This window comes from Suricata suricatta, chromosome 3, assembly GCF_006229205.1.
Source record: "Suricata suricatta isolate VVHF042 chromosome 3, meerkat_22Aug2017_6uvM2_HiC, whole genome shotgun sequence".
Lineage (NCBI taxonomy): Eukaryota > Metazoa > Chordata > Mammalia > Carnivora > Herpestidae > Suricata > Suricata suricatta.
The window spans coordinates 85,598,279-85,623,325 of record NC_043702.1 but is presented as its reverse complement, the minus strand read 5'-3'; the positions used below and the strand labels follow the sequence as shown (position 1 = coordinate 85,623,325).

At 34.7% G+C, this 25,047-nt stretch overlaps 1 protein-coding gene across 1 annotated transcript in view; it reads right to left on the bottom strand.

Moving 5' to 3' along the window:
* Positions 1–25,047, bottom strand: part of LRP1B (LDL receptor related protein 1B) — a 1,807,041-nt gene that overhangs the window by 703,835 nt on the left and 1,078,159 nt on the right. The window contains exons 15-17 of the mRNA XM_029933319.1: positions 17,808–17,930; positions 6,765–6,905; positions 2,535–2,660 (exon numbers count right to left, since the gene is read on the bottom strand). Coding sequence (XP_029789179.1) covers positions 2,535–2,660; positions 6,765–6,905; positions 17,808–17,930 — 390 coding nt within the window. The remainder of the gene's footprint in view (positions 1–2,534; positions 2,661–6,764; positions 6,906–17,807; positions 17,931–25,047) is intronic.

Here is a 25,047-nt window from a genome sequence, read left to right as displayed (position 1 = left end):
CTATTCAATAAGGTCATGGCTCTCCTAAGGCAGCAAATAGGTGCAGCCTACCCAGGTCCATTATATTAAGCTCGATATGGCCGATCAGGAGGCCGATGGAAAAGCTATATTCTGGCAAGAGGCACGGGGCTGGCTAGCTAATGACAGGTAAGAGAGGCCTTACCATCCTATCAACCTAAGACAGGCTACTCAGACACAGGCTTCTGGGTGTGCCCATGATGAGTAAGAAGGATTGGCAGGCCTCCAACCTAAGACAGGCACAGTCCTTTCCTTGCCCATACTATCATATTCTGGAAGAAGCCCTTTTTAAACTTGGAAAAAAAGGGAGGACCTGTGGGAAGCTGCAAAGATTCAGCTGCTTGGCCATTTACTAGCCGGAAATGTCACTCCCTGAGGGGAGTTACAAAAATAGGCAGGGGAGTGGCTCTCCCTGTCAGAGGAGAAGCCAGAAGAACAAAGAGCAATTGCTTACAGGCAGGGTGGTATCGGCCCTTCACGTGTTGTACTAAAAATTTTAATTTCCTTCTTTACCCTAGCTTTAATCCCTTAACCCTGTTTCCTAGCAACTGACCTAGGTCAGCTGCCTTGTTTCCCCGCCTTGAAACCTTTATAAGATACGTTTTTTTCTGAATAAAGAAGAGGCTAGATCAGAAACCGTGTGTTGTGTCCTTACTCTCTGTGCTCCCGCTTCCTGCCCTATTTCTCTCTCCCTCCATCAGGAATGAACCCACAAGGATTTACCGCCCTGCTGGCCGGGGCAGGACCTGACAACTATTATAAGTAGCTAGTCAATCCCAAATGTTCCTTTAAAGATCATGTGGAAACTAGAAGATTTTAAAAGTCTAATAGAAATGAAAAAGACAGGGTATTATGAATTGAGTCATCGATGCCTTTTCTTCTAAGGTGAAAACAGACCTATCTCTTTAGGATGTAATGAAACATAGTCTCAGAATTAAACCTAGCCTTAAAAAAACAATAAAATTGCACTAACTTAGATGCTTTATTCTAAATTATAGTCATAATTGTAAGAACAATCTGGTCAAAACTAAATTAATGATACCTAAAATTCTAACTGATACTCAGGATAATATAGTTTGATAACAAGATATTGGTCTTGGAGAATAAATCATAGAGTTTCCCCTAAATTCTTACCAGTGATGTGAGTTAAGGCAAGTCCTTTCTCCCATGCCTTGCCTATTAAATGAATGGACTCAAAGGGAGAGAGAGACAGACTAGCACTAGATGGTCTTGAGGGGTTCCTTTTGATTAGGTGGTCCTTTGTAAAACAGCCTTACATGACCCACAAAATATCTTGAAAATAATCAGTCACTCTAATATACTAGAGCAGAGATGATAGGGACAAGGAATAGCCCAAGGACCCTCAGCAATATGTAACTATGGAAAAGAACTGAATATAAGATGCAGGTTAGGATTCTGAAATGGCAACTGTTTTGCTCTTTCATTGTTGTTTAGTAAATGATGAAAATCTGTTAAGGAAATATTTTCTAGTTAGTTCATACTCTTGGAGAGAAGAAATCTACAGGGAAATTGCAATTCACAAAAGTACAAGCCTTTCCAAGAGAAAACCAGTGCCCAACCCAGAGTAGAGCTCTGGGTCTTTTCTCTATATGCTGCCTCTACAATTTTCACTAATACCTTATAATGATTTTTATTTAGTGAGACTTATTTTGGCAAATAGAGAAGGGGAAGGGTTGATACATTTTGACATTGCAGTATGTAATGATTGGGGGAAAAAAACAATTTTTACCAGTCGCATCAGTACGAGTCATCAAATACAGTACTTTTCATTATTTAAAAAGTGGCTTTGGGCTGCTGCTAGTCAATATTACTTTTCAACACTTATCTGACTAATCATGACCTTTCTGACAGTATATTGTAACCTGTACCACAAGCTATATATTCTCATTCAAAGAGAATCTGATTAGGGACTGACAGATTTATTACAATGGGATAAATTTATGGAAATATAAATACGTTTCATGAATTTGGAACTTTATGAAAAAAAAAAAAACCTTACCCCACATAAACCATATGCCAGGAACAGAAAACTATTTATAGAGGTATTCTACAGCAGACTGAATAAAATAGATTATTTTTTCAATGTAAAACAAACTAAACCAAAACACACACACACACACACACACACACACACAGAGTTCTCCTTGTGAGATGGCCTACATCATCACAGCGCCTACATCATCACAGCATGCTAATAAACCTCAACCTCCAATGCCAATTAAGATTTAGCAGAGATAAGTCTTGTCCAAGTAGTGTATTGTTAATCAACCCATATGGATAGATAAAGTGCCAAATTACTTTGGAAAGCAGAGTCATGCCCAAGAATTAAGTAAAAGTTAATTTGTATTCTAGCATCCAACTCTGAATTCATTTACTATGACAATAATCAGATCATCAGCTCTAGGAAGGTTCAACTTAGTTCAAAGTATTGATCTGGATTTTTGTGGAGACTAACTTTGGAAGGCATCTATGTTTATATTCAAGTAAACCTTTACCTGCACATGTTTGATTGGATTCATCTTCGTTGCTTCCACAGTCATTAGCTCCATCACAGAGCCATCTCTTGGGGATACAGCGATTATTTTTGCATTTAAACTGATCATCAGGACAGCTATGATTGACTGGGAAAGGTAGGAGGGGTAGAGGAAGAGAAGAAGCAAGTTTAATAATTTAAAATTGGACAAAACTATGATTATTTTAAGTTATAGTTACAGAGAAGTCACAGTAAATATATTATAGTATAATAAATGCCAAAGCTGCTTTCATGGTTTCATATTTTATAGAAGGTGTTAATATTCTAGGCTGTGTTAAAATATAATACTTTTATAGAAGACACCAAGAAATTAAGTCAAATAAAAGAGAATATATTATTTTTTTCATGTCTTCACTAAAATCAACTATGTCACTAAGTTTTTTTCCCATCCCTTATCACAAGTGACTCAATTTCAGAATTTTTACCAAGAACATTTAAAATACCTCAAATTTTAACATGACACATAAAAATATATAACAAATAATTCAATCATAAATTAAACATACATTTTCTTAAGCTACACACCCATTCAGTACTTTTTGAAATATTAAATAAGCCTAAGTTTGTTATGCTTTGTCCAATGTTTCTGAAGACTGGAAGGAAAAAAAATGCATCACTTGTGACTTGAAGTTGATGCTAAATATGAGATCCTGCATAATTTTAATAACAAAAATGACTGTCATGAGTTTTTATCCCTAGTACAAAAAAATAAACATGCATCTGCAAAATATACTGAGGACAAGGCCAATCCTCATACGGAAAGCTGTGCACAGCTAAGGATTAAACCTCCAATATCTAAGCACAGCAGGAGGCCATCTGAAAGTTAACTTTCTGTGATTATTTTCCCTGCATCCTGGAGGCTAAACTCCTAACTGAATTGGCATGCTCCTCAGTATTTGTTTCAACACTTCACATTCTTTTTGAAGTAATTTTCCTTGTACCCACTAGTTACACTTCTGTATGATAAAAATAAATTTTGGTATTAGTTTTACTTAGAATTTGAAAAATAGCAATTTTATCATGCTGTTGCATAGCAAATGTATGCCTTTCTAGCCAGTTTCTACAAAACACTGTTTTTTGAAAGTACCTTAGGTGAGAAAGTGGTTTTATCACCTTTTTAGAAAGTTTTTATTCATGCATAGTGGAAAAAAATAGGGGAGAAAGCCTTATGTTTCCTGGAATTTGAGCATGATAAACATATTTTACTCACTTCAGGGAGTTGAAGGAGAATAGTTGCTCATAAGAATAAAAGTCATTCAATATGTTAGAGGGTCAACATTTTAAAGTACCAAGATTATGCAAAAATACTTCAGTGAAGCTTGATCAAGGACCTTTGCAGTTTTCATCAATGATGTAAATCAAAGTTCAAAAAGGAGGCATAAATACAACTCAAGTCCTGTGATTTGGAATTGAGAAGCTAAACGATAGAAAGTAGAATGATAACAATTCAAAGTCAAATCTTATGAGTATTTAAAATATAAATAATTCTCTGAAATAAATTACTCAGTGCTGGAATATTAACCATGGAATCTCAGGATTAAAATGCTGCTCTGAATCACTGCAGGTTTAGAAAAATACCATCTCGCTGGAAGGTGGCCAGAGTTGTTTAGTTCTCCATTGCCCCATTTGTTTAGTGATCATTCTCCATGTGCGAGGTGTTGTGTTAGACTCTGAGACTACAAAGAAGCTACCACATATTGTGTCTCCTCGTAAAGATATTCACCTCTTAGATGCATATAAGAGGTGAATATAATTGCATATACTTTTGGTAAGTGCAATACTGTTTGGTATCTACCATGATAAAGAAATGCACATGAAATATTTAACTCCACCTGGGCTACATAAAGAAAATGATATTTTGATGTTCACAAGAGACTTCCCTATAAAGGCAATGGAAAACTATTTCCATAGATTACACAGTGTTAGAGAGGAGAGAAACAGGAAATTTTTAAAGATCTAGTTGTAGTTCAACTTGGTAATAACAAAGAAGGTAAGTGTATGCCTTATAGGCATGTCAGGCTGAAAATGTAAACATGAGTCATAACATGAAGCACTTTATATATGAGTCAGTTGATTTTTTGTTGGTTATGGATTTACTGAAATAATGAGATTAGCTTTCATTCTATAAATACTGGTAACTCAGGAAGCAGTATGGAAAGTGGGCTTTAATTAAGGGAGCAATAGCAGTAGGAATAATAGCAGGGCACTTGCTGAGTTAATCTAGGATAGGAGACTAATTTATAGTTTAGCCAGTGAAGATTGAGAGGTGGTAAAGATGAAAAATTAATTATTTAGAGTTGAATATAGACTCTATGTGAAGTAAAGCACTGCAGGAAAAGCCCACAGTGTAGGCTTGGTTGGTGGTATAGAAAGTTATGAAAATAATCAAGAAAAAAAATCCTGACTAGGAATTTTACCACTATAATTAAGAGGAAATGAGTTTGTGATTTGGTGAAAAGAACAGTCATGCAGAGGGAAGCATGGACCTAAAGGACTACCTCATGAAAATCGTAATGAAATACTTGTGTTCTGTCTAGGTGCTCTCTGACTACGCTGAAAGTTGATACGCACGGAGCATTCACTAAAGCCATGAATAAACACTGTGAGTCAGAAGGAAGGAGGCAATCAATTTGATCAATAAATACTACATCATTCATGTCAAAAGTAGAGAAAAAACACCTTTTCCTTAGATGAAATGTTCCTCTCACTCTGAAGCTTTTGTATAATTATATAAATTTAGTATGTAATATGTTATTTATGGATTCACATTTTATAATATAGATATCATAAGGTTGAAAATATAAAGCACATAATGTTGAAGTCAGAGTCCATGTTTGGAAATTCAGGGAAAGTAGTATTCAATTTATGTATTAATTACAATTTCTGTATTATGTATTTATACACAACTTGAAATATATTTTTTTAAAGCTCATATACTTGGGTTTTGTCCCCAAATGCAGATAGTGGCATAGATGGATGCCCAGATCAATTCTGTCAATTCTTAACAAAAGATCTTTAAAAACTTATTTTTGTAATTTTGGTTAAGAAAAACAGAAGAAGGGTGCCTGGGTGGCTCAGTCGGTTAAGTGTACGGCTTCAGCTCAGGTCATAATCTCACGGTTCCTGGGTTTGAGTCCTGCCTCTGACTCTGTGCTGACCGCTAGCTCAGAGCCTAGAACCTGCTTCCGATTCTGTGTGTCCCTCTCTCTCTGACCCTCCTCTGCTCACACTGTCTCTATCTGTCTCTCAAAAATAAATTAAAAAATTAAAAAAAAAAAGGAAAATAGAAGAAAAAGAAAAAAAAGAAAATGGACTATTAACTCAATTAGTTCAGGCATTTTACCCTGGAAAATGTCACCAATTGAAAGGGAAAAAATTTTCTTCTTAAAATAATTTATCTAGGTCAAATTAAAAGACTAAAGATACATATATATACATCACATCCCTCTCTCCCTGTATAAACTTGTATATATCTCAAAGCCACTCCAGAATGACTCTAATCAAATATATTGTCAATACATTACTTAATGTGTTTCTCAAAGTGTTTTCCCTCCACATACGTGGGACAATTCCTTATCCTGACTGGAAACATGAAATTATTTCTACTGTGGGAATGATATTAATAAAAAGCTAAATAGAAGCCAAAGGGGAGAAAAATCAAGCCTTGAATTTTTATCTGAGTGCCCCATATGTGTCTCCTGCCATGTACTGAGCCAGTGAAGTTAGGTAATGACATGTTCCAAAACCACGTCTGTGTCCTTGGATCTTCTTCAAGGCTCTGCCGCCAAGGGGCAATGGAGTAGATCATGACCTTCTGTATGAATAATTCTGACTTGAGGGAGTTTAAATTGATTTTCCACAACTTTGAATTCAGAGATCCAAAAGGATCTCCTAAAACAACCTTCTAACAGTGGTGTGGTGGCACTGACGGTTCAAAACAGGGAAGGAACGGACTTCTGGATTCCTTTTTGGTTACAATGATGTTAAAGATGGAAAAAGATGAGAAAAATAGTGCTTTAGACCCATGCAAGAAGACAAATCTAAAGTCTACTCTCTGTACAAAAGGATGACTAAGGGGGAAAAATGAGCTCAATTTTTATCAAATATATTTTTAGATTTTTCACAAACTGCTTTGATAGTTCACATGCTCAAAGAGTCAGGAAAATATAATGTTACTTGAAAGAGAACATACAGCAATTTACTGCATCTTCATCACTTCCATCTAGACAGTCATCATCACCATCACATTTCCAGCGAGCTTGTATACAGTGTCTGTTTTTACAGCGGAACTCTCCAGCTCTGCATATGTGAGGCAAGACTTCTCCAGGATTAACTAGGGTTAAAAAAAAATCAAAGGCATATGAATAATACTAGCTATGTTCAGTTCGTTACAATATAAACATTTTAAAAACAAAAGTATTGATTCATTTTATTTTATCGAAAATGTAAAGACATCTTAACATTGCAGTGACAACCATCTCTAAAAATAAGAAAAATGTACATTTTTTAGGAAATAATTACTAAGAATTTCAAAGATTTATTTTAAGCAACTGTCACCAAAATAATAAGTAATAACAATAATAACATAGTAGCACCTCATATTCAAGTTAAGCGTGTAGTTTTACATAACCTCAATTATCATCATGACCCTTGATAGGGTAGGTATGGCAAAAAATTTTACTACCTTCAATTTATAGATATATGCACCCCAAATTAGTCAAAGTGAAAAGACAAGGCAATAGCACAGCAGTGATCATCATATTTACTTTGGTGGTGTGGAAGTGAGACGAAAAACTCAGGTCTGGTTAGTGTTCATGGAAGTATTAAATTAATCAAAATTATCTCATTATACATGCAGATTTAATGCAGTATTTTATCTCTGTATTCCATGTTCTCTAATCAGAGATTAGGAATTCAGTTGAGATTCATGCACAAGTTGTAAGTGTTAGGGGAGCCTGGGTGGCTCATTTGGTTGGGAGTCAGATTTTGGCTTAGTCATAAACTCACAGTTTGTGGGTTCAAGCCTCTCTTTTTAATTCTAATCCTTTTCAATAACAAAATGATGAAGCAGCAATTTCTCTAATGATGTCATTTCTATAAGGTCACTTGAAAGTTAAAAAGAATGTAAATTGTTGTCTATACAGAACAAGCTCCGGACAACAATATAAATCCAGAGGGCAAATCATTGGTTCTCCCACTGAAGCATAGGATGTCTTTTTAGAGCAGCAACTGGTTGTGAGGACAGTAACCAAAGCAAAGTGGAAGTACAGTGGGATATGTCTGGCCTTTTCTACAATAGAACTTTCCTCTCAAAATCTCTAGAATCGATCACTGATAACATGTAAACTTTCCTCACTTTGAGTCTCAAGTTTGCTCAGTTGGACCCTAAGATCTTTGAAGGTGTTATAATTTCTTCTTTGACTACATATAAGCCCAGTGTAGAACTGGGCATTTAATGAAGAGGAGTTTGATTAATTTCTATTCTATAATGATTAGACCTCATGGTCAACAACCTCTCAGTTAAAAAAAAAAATCCAGTCAAATAAGAAACCTCATTTGAGATACAATCAGCTACCTTCCAATCTTAAGTTCAGCTTTAAGATTTTCTGCAGTCTCTCTATAGTTGGCTTCTCTGATATATTACATCAATTTAGCTGTTTCATAGCTTGAGGACTAGAAAACCCCAGAAACTATCTTTTTTTCTGATAAAATCCCACCAATTTAAAAAGCCTGGCTTTCACAAAGTTATTTGATCAAATAAACCCAACTGAAAGTTTTAAGAAATGATCAAGGATATACACATAGAAGGGTGAAATTATAGCTGCTACTGAACAATTACATTTATATTAAAGAGCAAGGTGTGTAGGGAAAGACAAACTACCCTCTCCCACATTAATATTTTTAAACTAAATGTTCTTTAACACAATCAATTGAAATAAGGCCTTTAAGTCTGTTTATATTTTAAATATTTTTAAGTGATATTTAGATCATAATGGAATGGATGAAAATAGGCAAAATTTCCAAACATGTTTTTAACACGGTTTCAAATATGTGTGATGGTTGGTTGTTTTTAAAGGCTATTTGCAAATACAAAGAGGCACTTTTCAAAAATACATGATGACAATGACCAAAGTTTTCTTTCCACTTATCATGACAGGTTGAGAACAATTGTTTGGAAAACAATAGAGCCAACCTCCTGAGATAATTTCATCTTTTTATATTTACTGCTGCTACTGATCTACCTCAATGCCATTACTCTATATCATTATCATTTGTACTAGCAGTTAGGTATTGCTTATGTGTGAAAGGACAGATATAATGAAATATATCCAAATGTCTTTGACATTTTAAAGTGTGTCTGCAAGTCCACTTGCAGGGCCTATCATCTGTTGAACAAGAGGTGTTTCTCCATGGCATTTCTAGACTTCTTATGTCAGTTTTTATTCTGGATTTTTTTTCAAGGATGCTTATGTAGCTAACAGCCTTGGAAAACAGAGATAATGCCACCTTCTGAGCAGAGACCATGTTTGTTTGTTTGTTTTCCTGGCCATAATAGTAAAGATAATACCTCCCTTAGGGGCAGAGTTTGGGCAGATTATTTTTAGCAGACTCAACCTTAGAGTTCTTCAGTGTAAATACAAATTCACTGTGTGCGTAGCCTTCACATAGGCCTTCCTGTGCATTGCCCTCCACATGATTTGGGAGTGGGTGGCGCAAGGAGAAGAGTATGAACCGGAAACTCATGCTGCCTGCTGTGACATGACTAAGAAAATCTTCTGTATCTGATTCAGGAGTTGTGGGTCTTCTGTCAGAATCTATGAAGCTTTGAAAGGGTCATATGTTAGGTTGCCTAGGGTAAAAATCTCAGAACCTTCAGAATTTTTGACATAATAATAAATATTTTAAAAATACTGAGTTGGGGGCCTGGGTGGCTCAGTTGGTTAAGGGTCCGGCTTTGGCTCAGGTCATGATCTCATGGTCATGGGTTTCGAGCTCCATGTCGGGCTCTGTGCTGACAGCTCAGAGCCTGGAGGCTGTCTTCAGATCCTGTGACTCCTTCTCTCTCTGACCCTCCCCTGCTCACACTGTCTCTCTCTGTCTCTTAAAAATAAATAAAAAACATAAAAATATGAAAAGTATGCTGAGTATATGACACCATTATCTTTTTCTAGTCCTACCTAAGGCTTCCGGATTAACCAGTACTTACATGTCAGTAGTTTCTGGGCCACACAGAACCATACGAGTCCTATGGATTGGGAATGGGCATGATTTGTAATGAGAGAAGACAGATCATTTTTGAGCTAACAATACCCATCATCAAGGAAACATTTAGAGGTGCCTGGGTGGCTCAGTTGGTTGAGTGTCTGACTTTGGCTCAGGTCATGTTCTGACCGCTTATGAGTTGGAGCCCTGTGTCGGGCTCTGTGCTGACAGGTCACAGCCTGGAGCCTGCTTCAGATTCTAGGTCTCCCTGTCTCTCTGCCACCCCACCCCCAACTCACGACTCTCTCTCTCTCTCTCTCTCTCTGGCTCTTTTTCTCTCTCTCTCCCCTTCCTTCTCTCTCAAAAATAAACTTTTAAAAATTAAACAAAGATCACTGCGATAGGTGATAATTTGGATATGATGACATCTGAGACTTTCAAAAACCATGATCTTATTTTTCCCAGCATTGACCTAACTCTGTGGAATTGGGTGGCCTAACTGATGCCCAGGCAATCCAACTATTTTGTAAGAATCAGTGAGATGATGAAGCAAGTATATTTGTCATCACATAAGAGAGCCAACAGCATCTAGAAAAAGTAAGATTAGTAGTCTAAATGGAGTCATTTTATAATTAATTTTTTATACATCTAATTTTCCATTTGAAATTCCTGAATGTAAGAAGGACAATGTCACATACAGTACAGAGGTATTAACCTAGAATAGAACCAGGCATAGAGTAGATGTTAAAAAACACTTGCTGCCTAAATTACTGGAATTAGCAGAGACTGCTGATCCTATGTCACAGCCTTATTTAAGAGAGGAATTCTATCTCTGGGGATTGTACAAATACTTCAGGAAAACAATTTCCCTTCAAGTGGCTCAAAAACTAATAATCTTCTACCCTCATCCAAGATCTTGGATGAAGTGGATGTAATTGAAGAGAAAAAGATCTATGTGTAGGTAAACAGAAAGAGGGAGTGATAAAGTTCCCCCCACATCAAAACAGTGAACATATAGAAAAAGCTCCATGAATGCCAATCTTTTCTATGTTTAATGTGACTGAACCTATACAGCACTTGTGTGATTGGGCAGAGATATACATTGTTTTAAGCATATTAACAAGTGCTAGAAATGCGAGCTTTGCTTAGAGCTGTGCTTTGCATCAGTTTTCAAATTCACAGTACAAACAGTACTTGGACACTGTCATTCTACCCCTAGGGTCATGTCTTATAAAAACATTACAACATGATCTCACCAGAAAATTGACATAGGAATAAATAATCCTTTAATTTAACCAGGATTAAAACTAAAATGACCCAAATCATAACATTCCTGGAAGGAATTATCAAGTCTCATACATCCTATGATATCTGCTGTTAAAACATTGAAATTAGAAGATCCCTGCATGACCCTTCCATACACTACAAAGGAAAATATGCACTGTAGAAATACTTCCCAGTAAAAACTGGGGATGACTGGAGTAAATATCCAGATCATAAGGAAGTAAAAGGAGAAGCCCTACTAATAAACTGGCTTATTTTATTTTAATTTGGAATCATCTCAGATTTGGATCTCAGCTCAGCAACTGAACTTAATACATATGTTCCTAACCTTGGTTTCATAAGCTATGGTGCCCATGAACAAGTATCTGGGTTTCTAACTTGATTCTTCTTTTCAATCCCAGTCTGATAATATATCTAAAGTAATATTGTCTCTTCTGTCAACTAATGTTTTGTTGTTGACTGTATCAAAATAATGATAACTTTACAAAAAATAAAGTTTTCCTATTGTCTCTATATATCTCACAATACAACATATTTACTTAACAAATTGTTTGCCTTTGTATTTTGAGAGAATTTCTAACTATGCCTTTTGAGCAGGGAGACAAAAAGATCTAACAGAACACTTGAAGTTGTAGTGTTTTTGATGCCTTTATATAAGCTTGCCTATATAGGAAGGCAGTACAAATAATGCTGCTATGGGTTTTGAATTTTCTCCTTTAGATCATAGCAGGATGACCTTTCATTAGATAGAGTGGTCTTCTGAGCAGCCAACCTAAGTGGTACATAATCTTCTGTGAGTTCCTATGCACAGAAGGCCATAAATATTCATCTGGATGGGGCTTCTAAACTTTTTACTGCCTTAAACTTTTTACTACACATTGGATTGCATATATCCTAGAACATAAGGCTTGTCACAGCTGAACAGATAAATGGCTTAGCCATAGTGGAGCACTGTTTTTGACAGAAGAATATATCTGGTGTGCCACAAGGTAAAGAAGGTCACAGAGTACCACTGACATATAATTGTGCGATGCTACCCTTGGATGATCAATATGTTTAAGTTGCTCTCTTAGGAGTAAAGCAAACTGGAAAATCCTGTCTTTTCTTTTAGACCATGAAAAAAAGAATTTAAAAAATTACTGTCTTATTACTCTAGGCAAAAATATCCTGCTATCAGAAAAAAAATTAGTGACTGTCTTTTTTTTTTTTTCCCTCAGACGCTTACCTCTTGGGATTATTCATGTTCTCATTTATTAAGTTTGTATGTAGTGTTTTCCCCAACAAAGCATCAAATAAATTTTTTTAAAAAAAACCCTCAAAACCTCACTTGATAATTGATCAACTGGATTTACAAATGTTTCTCCAGGGCAGTCCATTCCAGGTTTCTATGTGACATGAGGTCTCATTTCTTTTTTTTTTTTTAAGTAGCTTATTGTCAAATTAGTTTCCATACAACACCCAGTGCTCTTCCTCACAAGTGCCCTCCTCCATCACCACCACCTCTTTTCCTCCCTCCCCCTTCAAGCCTCAGTTCGTTTTCAGCATTCAATAGTCTCTCAAGTTTTGTGTCCCTCTCTCTCCCCAGCTCTCTTTCCCTCTTCCCCTCCCCCTGGTCCTCCATTAGGTTTCTCCTGTTCTCCTGTTAGACCTATGAGTGCAAATGTATGGTATCTGTCTTTCTCTGCCTGACTTATTTCGCTTAGCATGACACCCTTGAGGTCCATCCACTTTCCTACAAATGACGAGGCCTCATTTCTAACTGTGAGAGGATTTGTCCATGCCACACAAGATTCACAAAGAGACCAGCCTACTCTCATTCTTGATTCCTTCCAGGCATGGAATTAGAATTCATCCTTAATCAATCATGTAGCATGCCAATAGTTTTCTGCTGGGTGAATGCCTCTTCTGGCAGAGCCTTATGCTGCAAATTCATTGAGAAACACCCATTGGTGTTTAATTCTGGCCTGACAAACTGCCAGTGGGTTTTTGTTCATTTGGTGTCAATTCAATGAGGATGACTGGAACCAGAACAATCATGTCTCAATGGCTGCAATATATATTTTGTTAACTCTGATTACAGAGTTAATCCAGTTGAGATCAGTTCATAAAACTGTAATCTAGTCTGAACTAGATTAGAAGCTCAGAGGAATCAGCATTAATGAGATATTAGTGACACACTCTTATTTGTTTTATACCATACTCTGCAACCATGAACTCTATTTTTACTTCTATTGCACTTGAATTTCCTCATCTGAAAACTAAGGCTAACGTATCCTCTAAAAACCTTTGCCATTAAATGAATGAGAAATGGAGTAATTTATATAAACATACTTTGAGTTCTGTGTGAGACACGAATTATTTTATGGCTAATTCTGATTTTTCCCATTACATTGAAAGAAACCGAGGCAAGTTGAATGCCACATTAGAGATATAGTAAAGTTTTAAATAGTCAAATGTGACAACAAATTGCCAAAGAGCGAGTCGCATGGTTTTGTTGATTTAACATCATTTAGTCTAACCAGTATAGAAAAAATAATTTTCTTTCTTATGCCCTTTTATTACAGTGGAGTTATATCATCAACTAATTGTAGAGATGAGAAAGACACCCATAGTCATAGAAACATTCCTATATTTCACCATATGGATAATCACGTGTCCAGTCATGATAACAAATTTCCTAACATAATTGCATGACCAACATTGTGTACAATGTTCCCTTACAAGCCGAAGTCCCCCAGTTTTTACTTACACAGAGATCTCCAATGGTTAGTATTTTTTCTATTTAAATAGGTATAGATATGCCAACTCATAAGGAAGCCTTAAGTTTTTAGTGGGGCATAGAATGAAGGAAATAGAAAAGATAATTTGGAAGCCAATGACCCAGATAATTATGATTCACACAACTAAAATTAAAGAACTAATTAGAACATTTCAAGCTTAAAATTCTACCTAGATATTAGTATCTGATGTATTTGCCCTCCCTCCAACTTTGCACTATGAAAAGATAAGGACAAAAACTCACAGGATCCCTGAAAACGTAAGATAATTTGACACTGTCATAAGGGAATTTTGCAAGACCAATAGGAATGGATTTAAATATTCAGCCGAAAGCTTCTGTAATTCATATCACTAAAAATGGAATAAAACTGTCTTTTTTTAAATGTTTATTTATTTATTTTGAGGGTGTGGGAAGAGGCAGAGAGAGAAGGAGGGAGAGAGAAAGCCCCAAGCAGGCTCTGCACTATGAGTGCCAGGCCCAATGCAGGGCTCCATTTCACAAACTGTGAGACATGACTTGAGCTGAAATCATGGATCAGAGGCTTAACCAACTGAGCCACCCAGGTGCCCCAAACCTGTTTTTACCTGTAGATAAAGAGACACCATTTGCTTCCATAGTACTGACTATAAAGTCTTTGCTTACAGGAGACACTTACACTGTTACCTTCCATCTTTAAGAGGAAATCTAGGGGTAGATCAAGGGTAGGATGAGACTTGGTAGAGCTCCATAAAGGTTACTGTGTGTGTGTGTGTGTGTGTGTGTGTGTGTGTGTGTGTGTGTACACATGCATACACGCACGTTTCATCCACTCAAAGTTTGAGATTTATTCAGCTGGGATAGTAAAATACCTAATTTTATACCAGAAAAATAATTTTAGATGAAACTGTGGTAGACACTAAAAATTGAATTAGGAAATCTGCATTAAGCAATGCTTAATCCCAGTCTTTTGACAAATTATGGGTCTTGATGGATCTCTTCTTTTCTGATATATAAATAACAACAAAATAGAAATTACAAAATAATATCATAGAACAGAGGAAGGAAAACCACCCGATGACTCAAAGAAAATATACTTCATATAATTATGTTCTACAAGAACTGTCTTATAGGCACTTTAACAATCCCACTAATAATGAAAAAAAGCTTGCTCAGAGAAGCAAAAGTCATATGTGTACTCTCAAATATATTATCCCAGAATAAATTAAATAGTATTTATTAAATTTAATTAAATAGTATTTCTAGAATTTTGAAGAAAATTTTTGTGTGGCCAAGAATTAATATTCAGAAGGATTGTTAATCACATATAAATGCAAAGAAGGCCTATTTAGAAAACACACAGAAAGAACTCCACAGTATATAATATTGGACTCTTCTTAAAAAAGTATGTAAGAAATACTTTCTCCTACATATCATTGAAAATTAATAATTAAACAATGAGGAGTTGAAGTTTGAATACTAAGTAATACAACTAGTGAAGCACTGATTCAGGTCAAAAAGAAAATATTATGATCAATAAACTAGCTATTCATGTCAAAACCTGCTATAAAAAGACCTCCTGAATAATTATTCAAAATACTATGCCTAGTCAGAAATCCTAAATTATAATAAGGAATGAAATTGAGGAAGATAAAGAGAATAGTTTTAAAAAAGCAAAAGTCTTCATCTCAAAGAGTTAAAATTCAAAGGAAATAGAATTTAAAGCTGGTGTTATTATTCCAAATGCTTATCAAAGATATAAAGAAGATGCAACAAATTAACCATGGATTATATGGTAAAATATAGAAGGGATCATAAACAGTACAGAAGCACATAAATAGTCTATAACAATAGATCAGAAGTAACACCAAACATCAAGGAGAAAAATGAGGATAAATGCTTTAAAAATCATATTTACAAAGAATATGTCATCACATTATAAGACACTTATGCTCCGATTAAGTAAAAATAAAGCACGAGATAAATTATACCATGGTATGATCCAAAATTTGTACCTCTGCAACATAATTAAGAATTTCGTCTCCAAAATAAAATAATTTGGGGTCTAAATTCCAAATGTCCTGCTTACTAATTATGTGAATTTTGAAAAGTTATTAACTCTCAAGTCTTCATTCTGAATATGTGAATTTTGAAAAGTTATTAACTCTCAAGTCTTCATTCTGAATAATAAAGTTAAGTAGGAAAAGAATCTTCCTTATATGATTATTGTGAGAGTTAATGAGAATCATGAACATTTATTATAAAATGCCATATCCTCTATAAGAATGCAATAAAATTGCCTATAATTATTCTTAGTATTAGTAAAAAATAATAACCTCCAGAGATATATAATTATAAGAAACAACATCAAAATGTCTTAATAGTTTACTGCTGAATAGTGGCATTACGGGTAGATTTTTTCACTTAAATTTTTTCTATATCTTTCTTAAAGGTTACTACATATTAAATCATTTTAAAAAAAAACCCTTGGGGCACCTGCTGCTCAGTCAGTTGAGCATCTGACTCTTGATTTCAGCTCAGGTTATGATCTCACGGTTTTTGATACTGAGCCCTGCATGGGGCTTAGAGTGGAGTTTGCTTGGAATTCTCTCTCTCTCTGCCTCTCCCCAACTCATGCCTGTGCCCTCTACCTCTCAAAATCAATAAATACAAACTTAAAACATCTTCCATTTATATTATTTCTTCTTCAGAAGAAATAAAATCTTTCAGGTAAGTTGAAGTCTTCTTTATTATACTCATTTCTCCTGCCTCCCCAGAGACCATCATTATCACTAATGGAAAAATCCATTTATTTGTGTATTATTTAAAAATTTGCGACAGTTAATTTTATGTGTCACTTTGAGTAGGCTATGAAGTGTTCAGGCATTTGGTCAAATATATTTTGGGTGTGTCTGTCAGAGTGTTTTAGATGAGATTAACATTGGAATCTATAGACTCTGTATTAAGCAGATCAATCTCTCAAATGTGTGTGGTTCTCATCCAATCAGTTGAAGGCCTCAATTGAATGAAAAAGCCTACCTTCTTGCACATAAGAGGGATTCTTCCTGCCTGACTGTCTTGAACTGGGACATTGGTTTCTTTTCCTGCCTTCAGACTCCAAATGAAACACTGGCTCTTCTGGGGTCTTCAGCCCACCAGCGTTTGGACTGGAACTACACCACTGGTGCTCCTCAGTTTCCAACTTGCTGACTGCAGATACTGGGAACTGTCAGCCCCCAGAATTGCATGAGTCAATTCCTCATAATAAATCTCTTCCTATATACATACATCCTATCGGTTCTGTTTCTCAGAAGTCACAAGTAATTTGCAACAAGACCAAATAATTCCAGAAACATTTATATAGTACTCAATACATAGATAGCACTGCTCCTATTATTGTGGTAAGGGACCTGATATGTATAGAGAGAATAAACTTCAGAAGGGTCACACTAGAGTAACAAGATTCAATAAACTGAGGATGGTTAGTAAAAGTTAATAAAGTGCCTTTAATCCAGGTCAATCAATCCAATTAATTCACTATTTTGATAAAGTCTAAAATTTCCTTAAGTCTTTTTTGCCTTCTTCTTTTCTCTTCGTGACAAAGATAGATAACTGGGCTTATTAACTATTTAAGGTTTAAGGTCTACAGTGTGCATCAACTATCATCTCTATAACCAACAACTACACATTTCTGTAACTCCTAATGGTAAGGGCCCTAACTATTTTATGAAATATTTTCTTCTGTAGCATATATACTTTACTAAACTATTATGCAGCAGTGAAAAATACTCTGAAAAACTTCATCATTATTCATCTTTTATAAATAAGTTTTTCAGTTAATTATTTGTAGTTTAAAAAGAATTATAAATAAGTGATTAGCTGAATTTGTCTTTCAAAATTTGAATTTTTCCTTTGGTTTCATATGCTTCTGTTCTTCAAAAAGACTGTATAAACAATAAATGTAACAAATACAAAAGCACAGACAAAACTTACATGTGCAAGTTGTCCCGTTTTCATCTAAAAGTTGATTGTCCGCACATGCACACACTCGGCCTCCTGGAATGGCCAAGCACAGTGTACTACAGCCCCCATTATTTACCCGGCACATGTTGTCACCTGTGAGAGGGGGGAAGCAGATGCATCAGAGGACTGTGATTTCATCCAAAGTTAGCTCGGCTCAGGTCCACATTCTTTCTACGAGATGTATGTAGGCATAAGAATCCACAAAAATATAAGCACATGTATATTACATATTCATTAATGTAGTCAGGATATCTTCTTGACCCTAAGTAAAATTCAGAAACATTTAAATATATATGACACACTGAGAGATAAAAGGAATTTGCATGTTGGTTAGAAGAGACAGAGGTATGTGTGCAGATAAGCACCAGAAGAGAGAAAGGTTACAGGACATGATGTCTGTCCAGGACAGCTGCTTAGGCGACATATATTCAAATCTGATTTCTTTCTAAAGTAGATCACTAACAATAGAATGTGACTTTAGATATTAAGTGAATAGAAAGCAAATGAGCATAGGGGAAGGGAGTGGAATATGCTTCCTTCTTGTTCAAGGAGTACTTTGACATGTTAGTGCACTGATGAGTCCAAGAAACACAGGTTATCTGTGAAATCTTGAAAATTGACAGCCTTATAGTGCCAGTAGCATGTACAATGCACAAGGGTAGAAGTGTCGTCCCAGTGGACCATCCCAGTAGACCAAAGCAGCAGAGGCACCGATGAGGTGAGTTAGGCAATAGACATCAATAAAGCAGGAGAAATTCACAAAGGTATTATCCATGAGTATCTGTCAAACACCGTTGGAAACTAAGATAAAAATGACAAAAATTTTTGAAAAGGTTGGAGATTATATACAATCTGGGTAATCACCATTTTGATGGCATTTATTTCTAGAAGATAGAAAGGCAAGAAAGAAAGTATATCTACTTAGATATATACCTGTAGAATGTTAGAAGGAAGTCTGTAACACTAGGAATCCAACTGACAGAGTAAATGTCCAGGCCATTTTATATTGTGTTGCAGTTTTCAAGGTATTGATAAATAACATTTTGAATATATCAGAAAATCTGACTCAAACAAAAAAATAGTTTTTAATTACTTGGAATGAATACACTAAAATAATATAATCCTTAAAGTTGTATTGGCAGTTAAAGTACAGTGCCAAAGTAATTGTGACTGGTGTGACACATGAACTATTGTACTGGGTTAGGTGTGTTATGTAAAGAATATTAAGGAATGAGTTAAAAAAGAAAAAAACCTCAAAATGGTGCTATATACTATAAATATTTAACTCATTCTCATAGATTATTTTTTGTATCCACAGACCACAAGAAACAACCTGAAATATATACTCAATTCTTTTCATTATTCTGAGAAGTAAATTAAATTTGCTATGTTTATAAAAGGTAAAATACACTTGAACCTAAGGAAACTAATAATTCAAGTTTTTTAAAATACTTATTTTTGAGAGAGAGGGAAGAGAGAGAGAAAGAGAGAGAAAGAGAAAGAAAAAATGAGTGTGGGTGGGGCAGAGAGAGGGAGACACAGAATCTGAAGCAGCCTCTAGGCTCCAAGCTGTCAAAACAGACCCTGATGTGGGGCTCAAATGCACAAACTGTGAGATCATGACCTGAGCAGAAGTCAGACACTTAACTGAGCCATCCAGTTACCCCAATAACTCAAATTTTATTATAAATTTCTGAACTCAGAGGATAATGATGCTTAGTTCAAATTTTTCCAATAAGGGATGTGGAAATTTTTTTTCTAAAGTCTATTTATATATTTTGGGGGGGGGGTGGGCAAGGTCAGAGAGAGAGGGAGAGAGAGAATTCTAAGCAGATCCCACACTTAGCACAGAGCCAGATGCAGGGCTTGATCTCATGACCTTAGGATCATGACCTGAGCCAAAATCAAGAGTTGGTTGCTTAATGGACTGAGTCACCCAGCCACCCAGGGATGTAGCAAATTTTTAAGTAATTTCTAGATATAGCTATGTTTATTCCATAACTGTGGATTAAGAATGTAATAGTTCATAAGGCACTTAGGTGTTCTGAATATTTTATGAATATTATGTAGAGGTCAAGTTGTATATTCATTATTTCAGTATCAGATTATTCATTTTAATTTAATCAAATATTTTGAGAAATGTATGAATAATTTAAAACAGTAACAAGAAAGTACTGAAAGCAGTATATCATGACACATTTTCATTTGAAAATATATGTGAAATATCACATTATTATTTTCAATAGCATGACTCATGTTTACCATTCTCACTGAATATGAAATTTAAGTATTTAAAAATAAATTACCATTATTCAAACTTTTAAATATATTCCCTTTCTGTGAAAACTATATATTAAGAAAAAGAAGTGATATCTGTCCTGTCATGATAGAAATCCAAAATCTAAATTAATTTGTATAATTCCATATGTCTGATGAGAATTGCCTAGATCTTAAACATATATATATTTGAGTTTGTTATTTTACCATATTTCAGATACAGCTCATGTGGCAGTTTTTATTGAATTTCTAGTAGGTTGCAAAACTTTTCATGTAAAAATATTCTCTCAATAATATGATTTAATGACAAGCTGCATTAAACATTTTATACAAAGTGGTGCCTGGGTGGCTCAGTTTGTTAAGCAACTAACTTCAGGATACGTCATGATCTTGTGGTTTGTGGTTTTGAGCCCCACATCAGGCTCTGTGCTGACAGCTCAGAGCTTAGAGCCTGCTTCGGATTCTGTGTCTTTGTCTCTCTCTGTTCCTCCCCTGCTCACTCTCACTCTCTCAAAAATAAACATAAAAAAGTTACAATTATAAAAACTTTTATACACCAATATTAATAAATGAGTCTCTATTAAAAATTGATAGTTATAATAGTGCATCAATGCCAGGGACAGTTACCTTATTTATTACTTATACCATATATATTTAATTCAATTTTTATAATAAAATATTAAGGTAGGTTTATCTCATATGCAGATGTGACTACTGAAGAGAGAGCATTTAATACACTTTTCTAATGTCTGGAAATAGTCATTATTAAAAAATAAACTAGAATAGGATTATTATTATCATTATTTCTAAATAATTAAAAACTAGGATTTTTCTTAATCTAAAATTTATTCTCTTATACTCTTAACTTCTTTATCTATGACAAAATGAAAATAAATCAATAAAGGACAGAAAATAGCACCGTGAAAACAACATAATGAAATCCTAGATTAAATTACTGTGGAAATACTTTTTAAAAACTCAAATATTGGAAGGAAACAAATGAGGAGTAGCTTTTAAAATTGAGTTGAAGATAGTGGTCTGACCAAGATCTTCGTCTCCCCCACAATATATTAGTTAAGAAAAGTGGAATTACTCTACCCTTTATAGAGTCTAGCACAGAAGACTGTTTGATAAACATTAGTTGATGAAATAATGAAAGAATGAATGATAGAATTTTAGTTAGCAATATGACAAAAACAATCATTTGAGTGTGCAGACACAAGGTACGTGTATGTTGATTTATATACGTCTAGTTTAAGAAGATAAAGGGGTTTTTCTCATTTGCATGTAAGTACACATATACTCTGTCTACATACATTGCATTTCAAGGTGGATTATTTAAAGGCATATTACAACTGTCAAAGAACAGTAATAAAGAAATAAATGATGAAAGCATTTCACAAGCTTATATTAATATTAGTGCTTACTTACTTGAAAGAATATATGCACCCATATGTTTATTGCAACATTATTTACAATACTACACATTTTACAAATATTATAATATTTACAATATTAGGAGGCAACCTAAATGTCTTTCAACAGAAAAATGGATGAGGAAAATGTGATGTGTGCACACACATACACACACACACACAAATACACACAGACTGGTGCAGCCACTCTGGAAAACTGTGAAGATTCCTCAAAAAATTAACAATAGAACTCCCCTATGACCCAGCAATGGCACTGCTAGGAATTTACTCAAGGGATACAGGAGTGCTGATGCATAGCGGCACATGTACCCCAATGTTCACAGTGGCACTTTCAACAATAGCCAAATCATAGAAAGAGCCTAAATGTCCATCAACTGACAAATGGGTCAAGATGATGTGTTTTAGGGGTACCTGGGTGCTCAGGTGTTTGAGTGTTTGACTTCAGCTCAGGTCAGGTACTCATGGTTTGTGGGTTTGTGCCCCACATCGAACTCTGTGCTGACAGCTCAGAGCCTAGAGCCTGCTTTGGACTCTATATCTCCCTCTCTTTCTCTGCCTCTCCCACACTCACACTGTGGCTCTTTCTCAAAAATAAACATTAAAAATTTTAAAAACGTAGATGCAGTTCATATATGCAATGGAAAACTACATGGCAACGAGAAAGAATATAATCTGGCCATTTGTAGTAACGTGGATGGAACTCGAGAGTATTATGCAAAGTGAAATAAGTCAGGCAGAGAAAGATACCATATGTTTTCAGTCATATGTGGATCAGGAGAAACTTAACAGAGGACTGTAGGAGAGGAGAAGCGGGGAGAAAAGTTAAGGAGAGGGAATGAGGCAAACCATAAGAGACTCTTAAATACTGAGAACAAACTGAGGGTTGATGGGGATTGGGGGAGAGGGGAAGGGAAGGGGGGTGATAGGCATGGAGGAGGGCACTTGTTGGGATGAGCACTGGGTGTTATATGGAAACCAACTTGACAATAAACTATATTAAAAAAACAATAATTAGCCTACCTCCTGGTAGTGAGAAGTACAGTTAATATATTTAACATAGAAGCTAATCTATTATTTTTTATTGTATATAGGAAAGTAGTCATAAGCCTGTTTTAGATACTATACTTAGTTTTGATGATCTCATTTTCTAAAACATGTGGGAAAAATAAAAGTGTGCTTCTGAACCTAGAGAATAAACAGGTAAAAGTAGATTAGTGTTATACAATTGCTGTACTTTACATGAGGAATTTCAGGAGAGTATTTTAATGATTTTTCTAGATATCTAATATAAATGAAAAAGAAGGGAAGTTTATTAAATAATTCAGGAGAAACACTAGCATGTGAGAAAAAAAAGTTTTGGCCCTAAATTCCTATGCATTACTTAGGAATTCATTTCTAGGGGCAGCTTTTGGTTTAGTGTGGCTATATATCTAGCTTCCTAAAATTAGCTGCTATATTACAAAATAATTTAATAAGAGTCTCTTCTGATCTGGAGAGGTCAAATTAGCTAATTTTCTGACACCAAGTCTAAAAGAGTTTAGATGGTACATTAATGATGTTCCTGGATATTTCTCCTGGTATTCCTGTGGAGTGGTGTGTGTATGTGATGTTATCTATCATATCATATATATGTATGTATATATATTTTCACAGATATATAAATATTACATATAAGTTTATATAAGGTATATACTCATATACTACAGTCTCTCAGACAGAGAAAATACAAGGCTATATAATACTAGTTTATCCCACCTCATGAAAAATAGTGATCTGACCTATGGAGGAAATTGATTTTCTATTCTACTGAAGCTATTTTATTCTCAGAAAAACAGTCTAACAAGACAGTATATAACCAAGTTTGTGTGCTACAAACTTTATGTGTTTCTAAATATTTATTAATATCTCATGTTCACAAATTATAAAGAGAAATACCATTCCTTCTCTCATGATTTTCACTGAGAGAAAAGTTATAACATGGTAAGATAACATGTCTGCATTTGAACATCTGAGTGCTTTTTGATTACTTTAATTAATTTAGATGCTAAGTAGGTTATCCAATTCAATGTCTATTGACTAAATGAAAAAAATGTTGTCTAGACATCCTTTCCATAGTGTATTACTTATTCAAATGATCTGGCTAACTAAGAATCAATCCTTAGCTACCAGAAGACTGGGTAGAAAACTAAGACTAATTGATTATTTTACCTAAGTTTATGAAAACTAATCAATTTGCTCAAACACATTCTCTAAGACAGAACATAGTGGTTTCTACAATAAAGGTTGTACGAAAAGGTGAGTAATTAGGGCTAGAGTTTCATTTTAATGTACCCTTAATTGAATATTTTTATAAAGCACTTTAAGAAAGCTTTGTCCATCTAAGAGATAGCTCTGAACAATTATATGTATCTAGAACACTAGGTATATTTCCTCATGAAAAATAGTAATGAGTTCTATATATTTTTATCAGAAGCATGTGGGTTTTTTTAGTATAATGTGACACATCACTCATTTGAATGTTTACTTAGCATTCTTACATGGAAGGAAACGTTAAGAGTATGCCTCCTTATAGAGAAATGATAAAGGAAAGTTAGTTTAAAATGTGTGGGAGGCATTGTTCTAAGTAATCACAACAGTGATTCAATTCTTATAGGAATTTTATGAAGAAAACATTTCTTTGTTAAATTTTTTGTGATAGGTCTAAAGTTTCAGAAGAAAGACTGTTGGGACCTGGATTTAAGCTCAAGTCCATTTTACAGTAAGCCAGGTATTTCTTATATCACATGTTGTGTAAATTTGTTGAAATGTATGTTCACTTAATTTTCACAAGATTGTCTCTAAATAAAAGTAAAAGTGACTATTTAGATTCATAACAAAAAAGTCTACTACATAATTTACTAAGCTTTTTTCTTTGTTTAATACCTAAATTCTAAGTCATGCAATTTGCAGATGGCTTAATAAATATTAGTAACTTATGCAGATAAAACATACAGTGATATTACCTGGTTTTAATAAGAAATGAATATCATGGTAGATTATTTCACTTTAATACCCTTTAAAACAATTAAACGTTCCTTAGATGAATGTGAAACTAATCAGATAAATACACTAAGATACTTTTTACAAAACTGTTTTCACATATGATGTATTTCAAAATATTTTCACATGACATTCCATTCCCTCTACAAGCTTTTCTCACTTCTCACAATACTCTTTAAAAACATTAAGTGGATTTTTTTTCCTTTAAATACCAATCTTCTGTCGTGAAGATGACATGAAAAAGGAAGCATTTGGAGAAAACCTTGAGCTTCACTCAAAAAGAATTGCCAGTTACTTGCTTAGGCTATTTTGAAAACTAAATAATAAGTGTTTATGGTAACAAAGTCTGAGAATTGATTCACTTTTGAGTGACTAGATACCTTTTATTATAAAATTTCAGCAACACAGTGAAAATAAAAGCTTTTGCAAGTACAGTGAAGTATTATTTTATGTAAAAC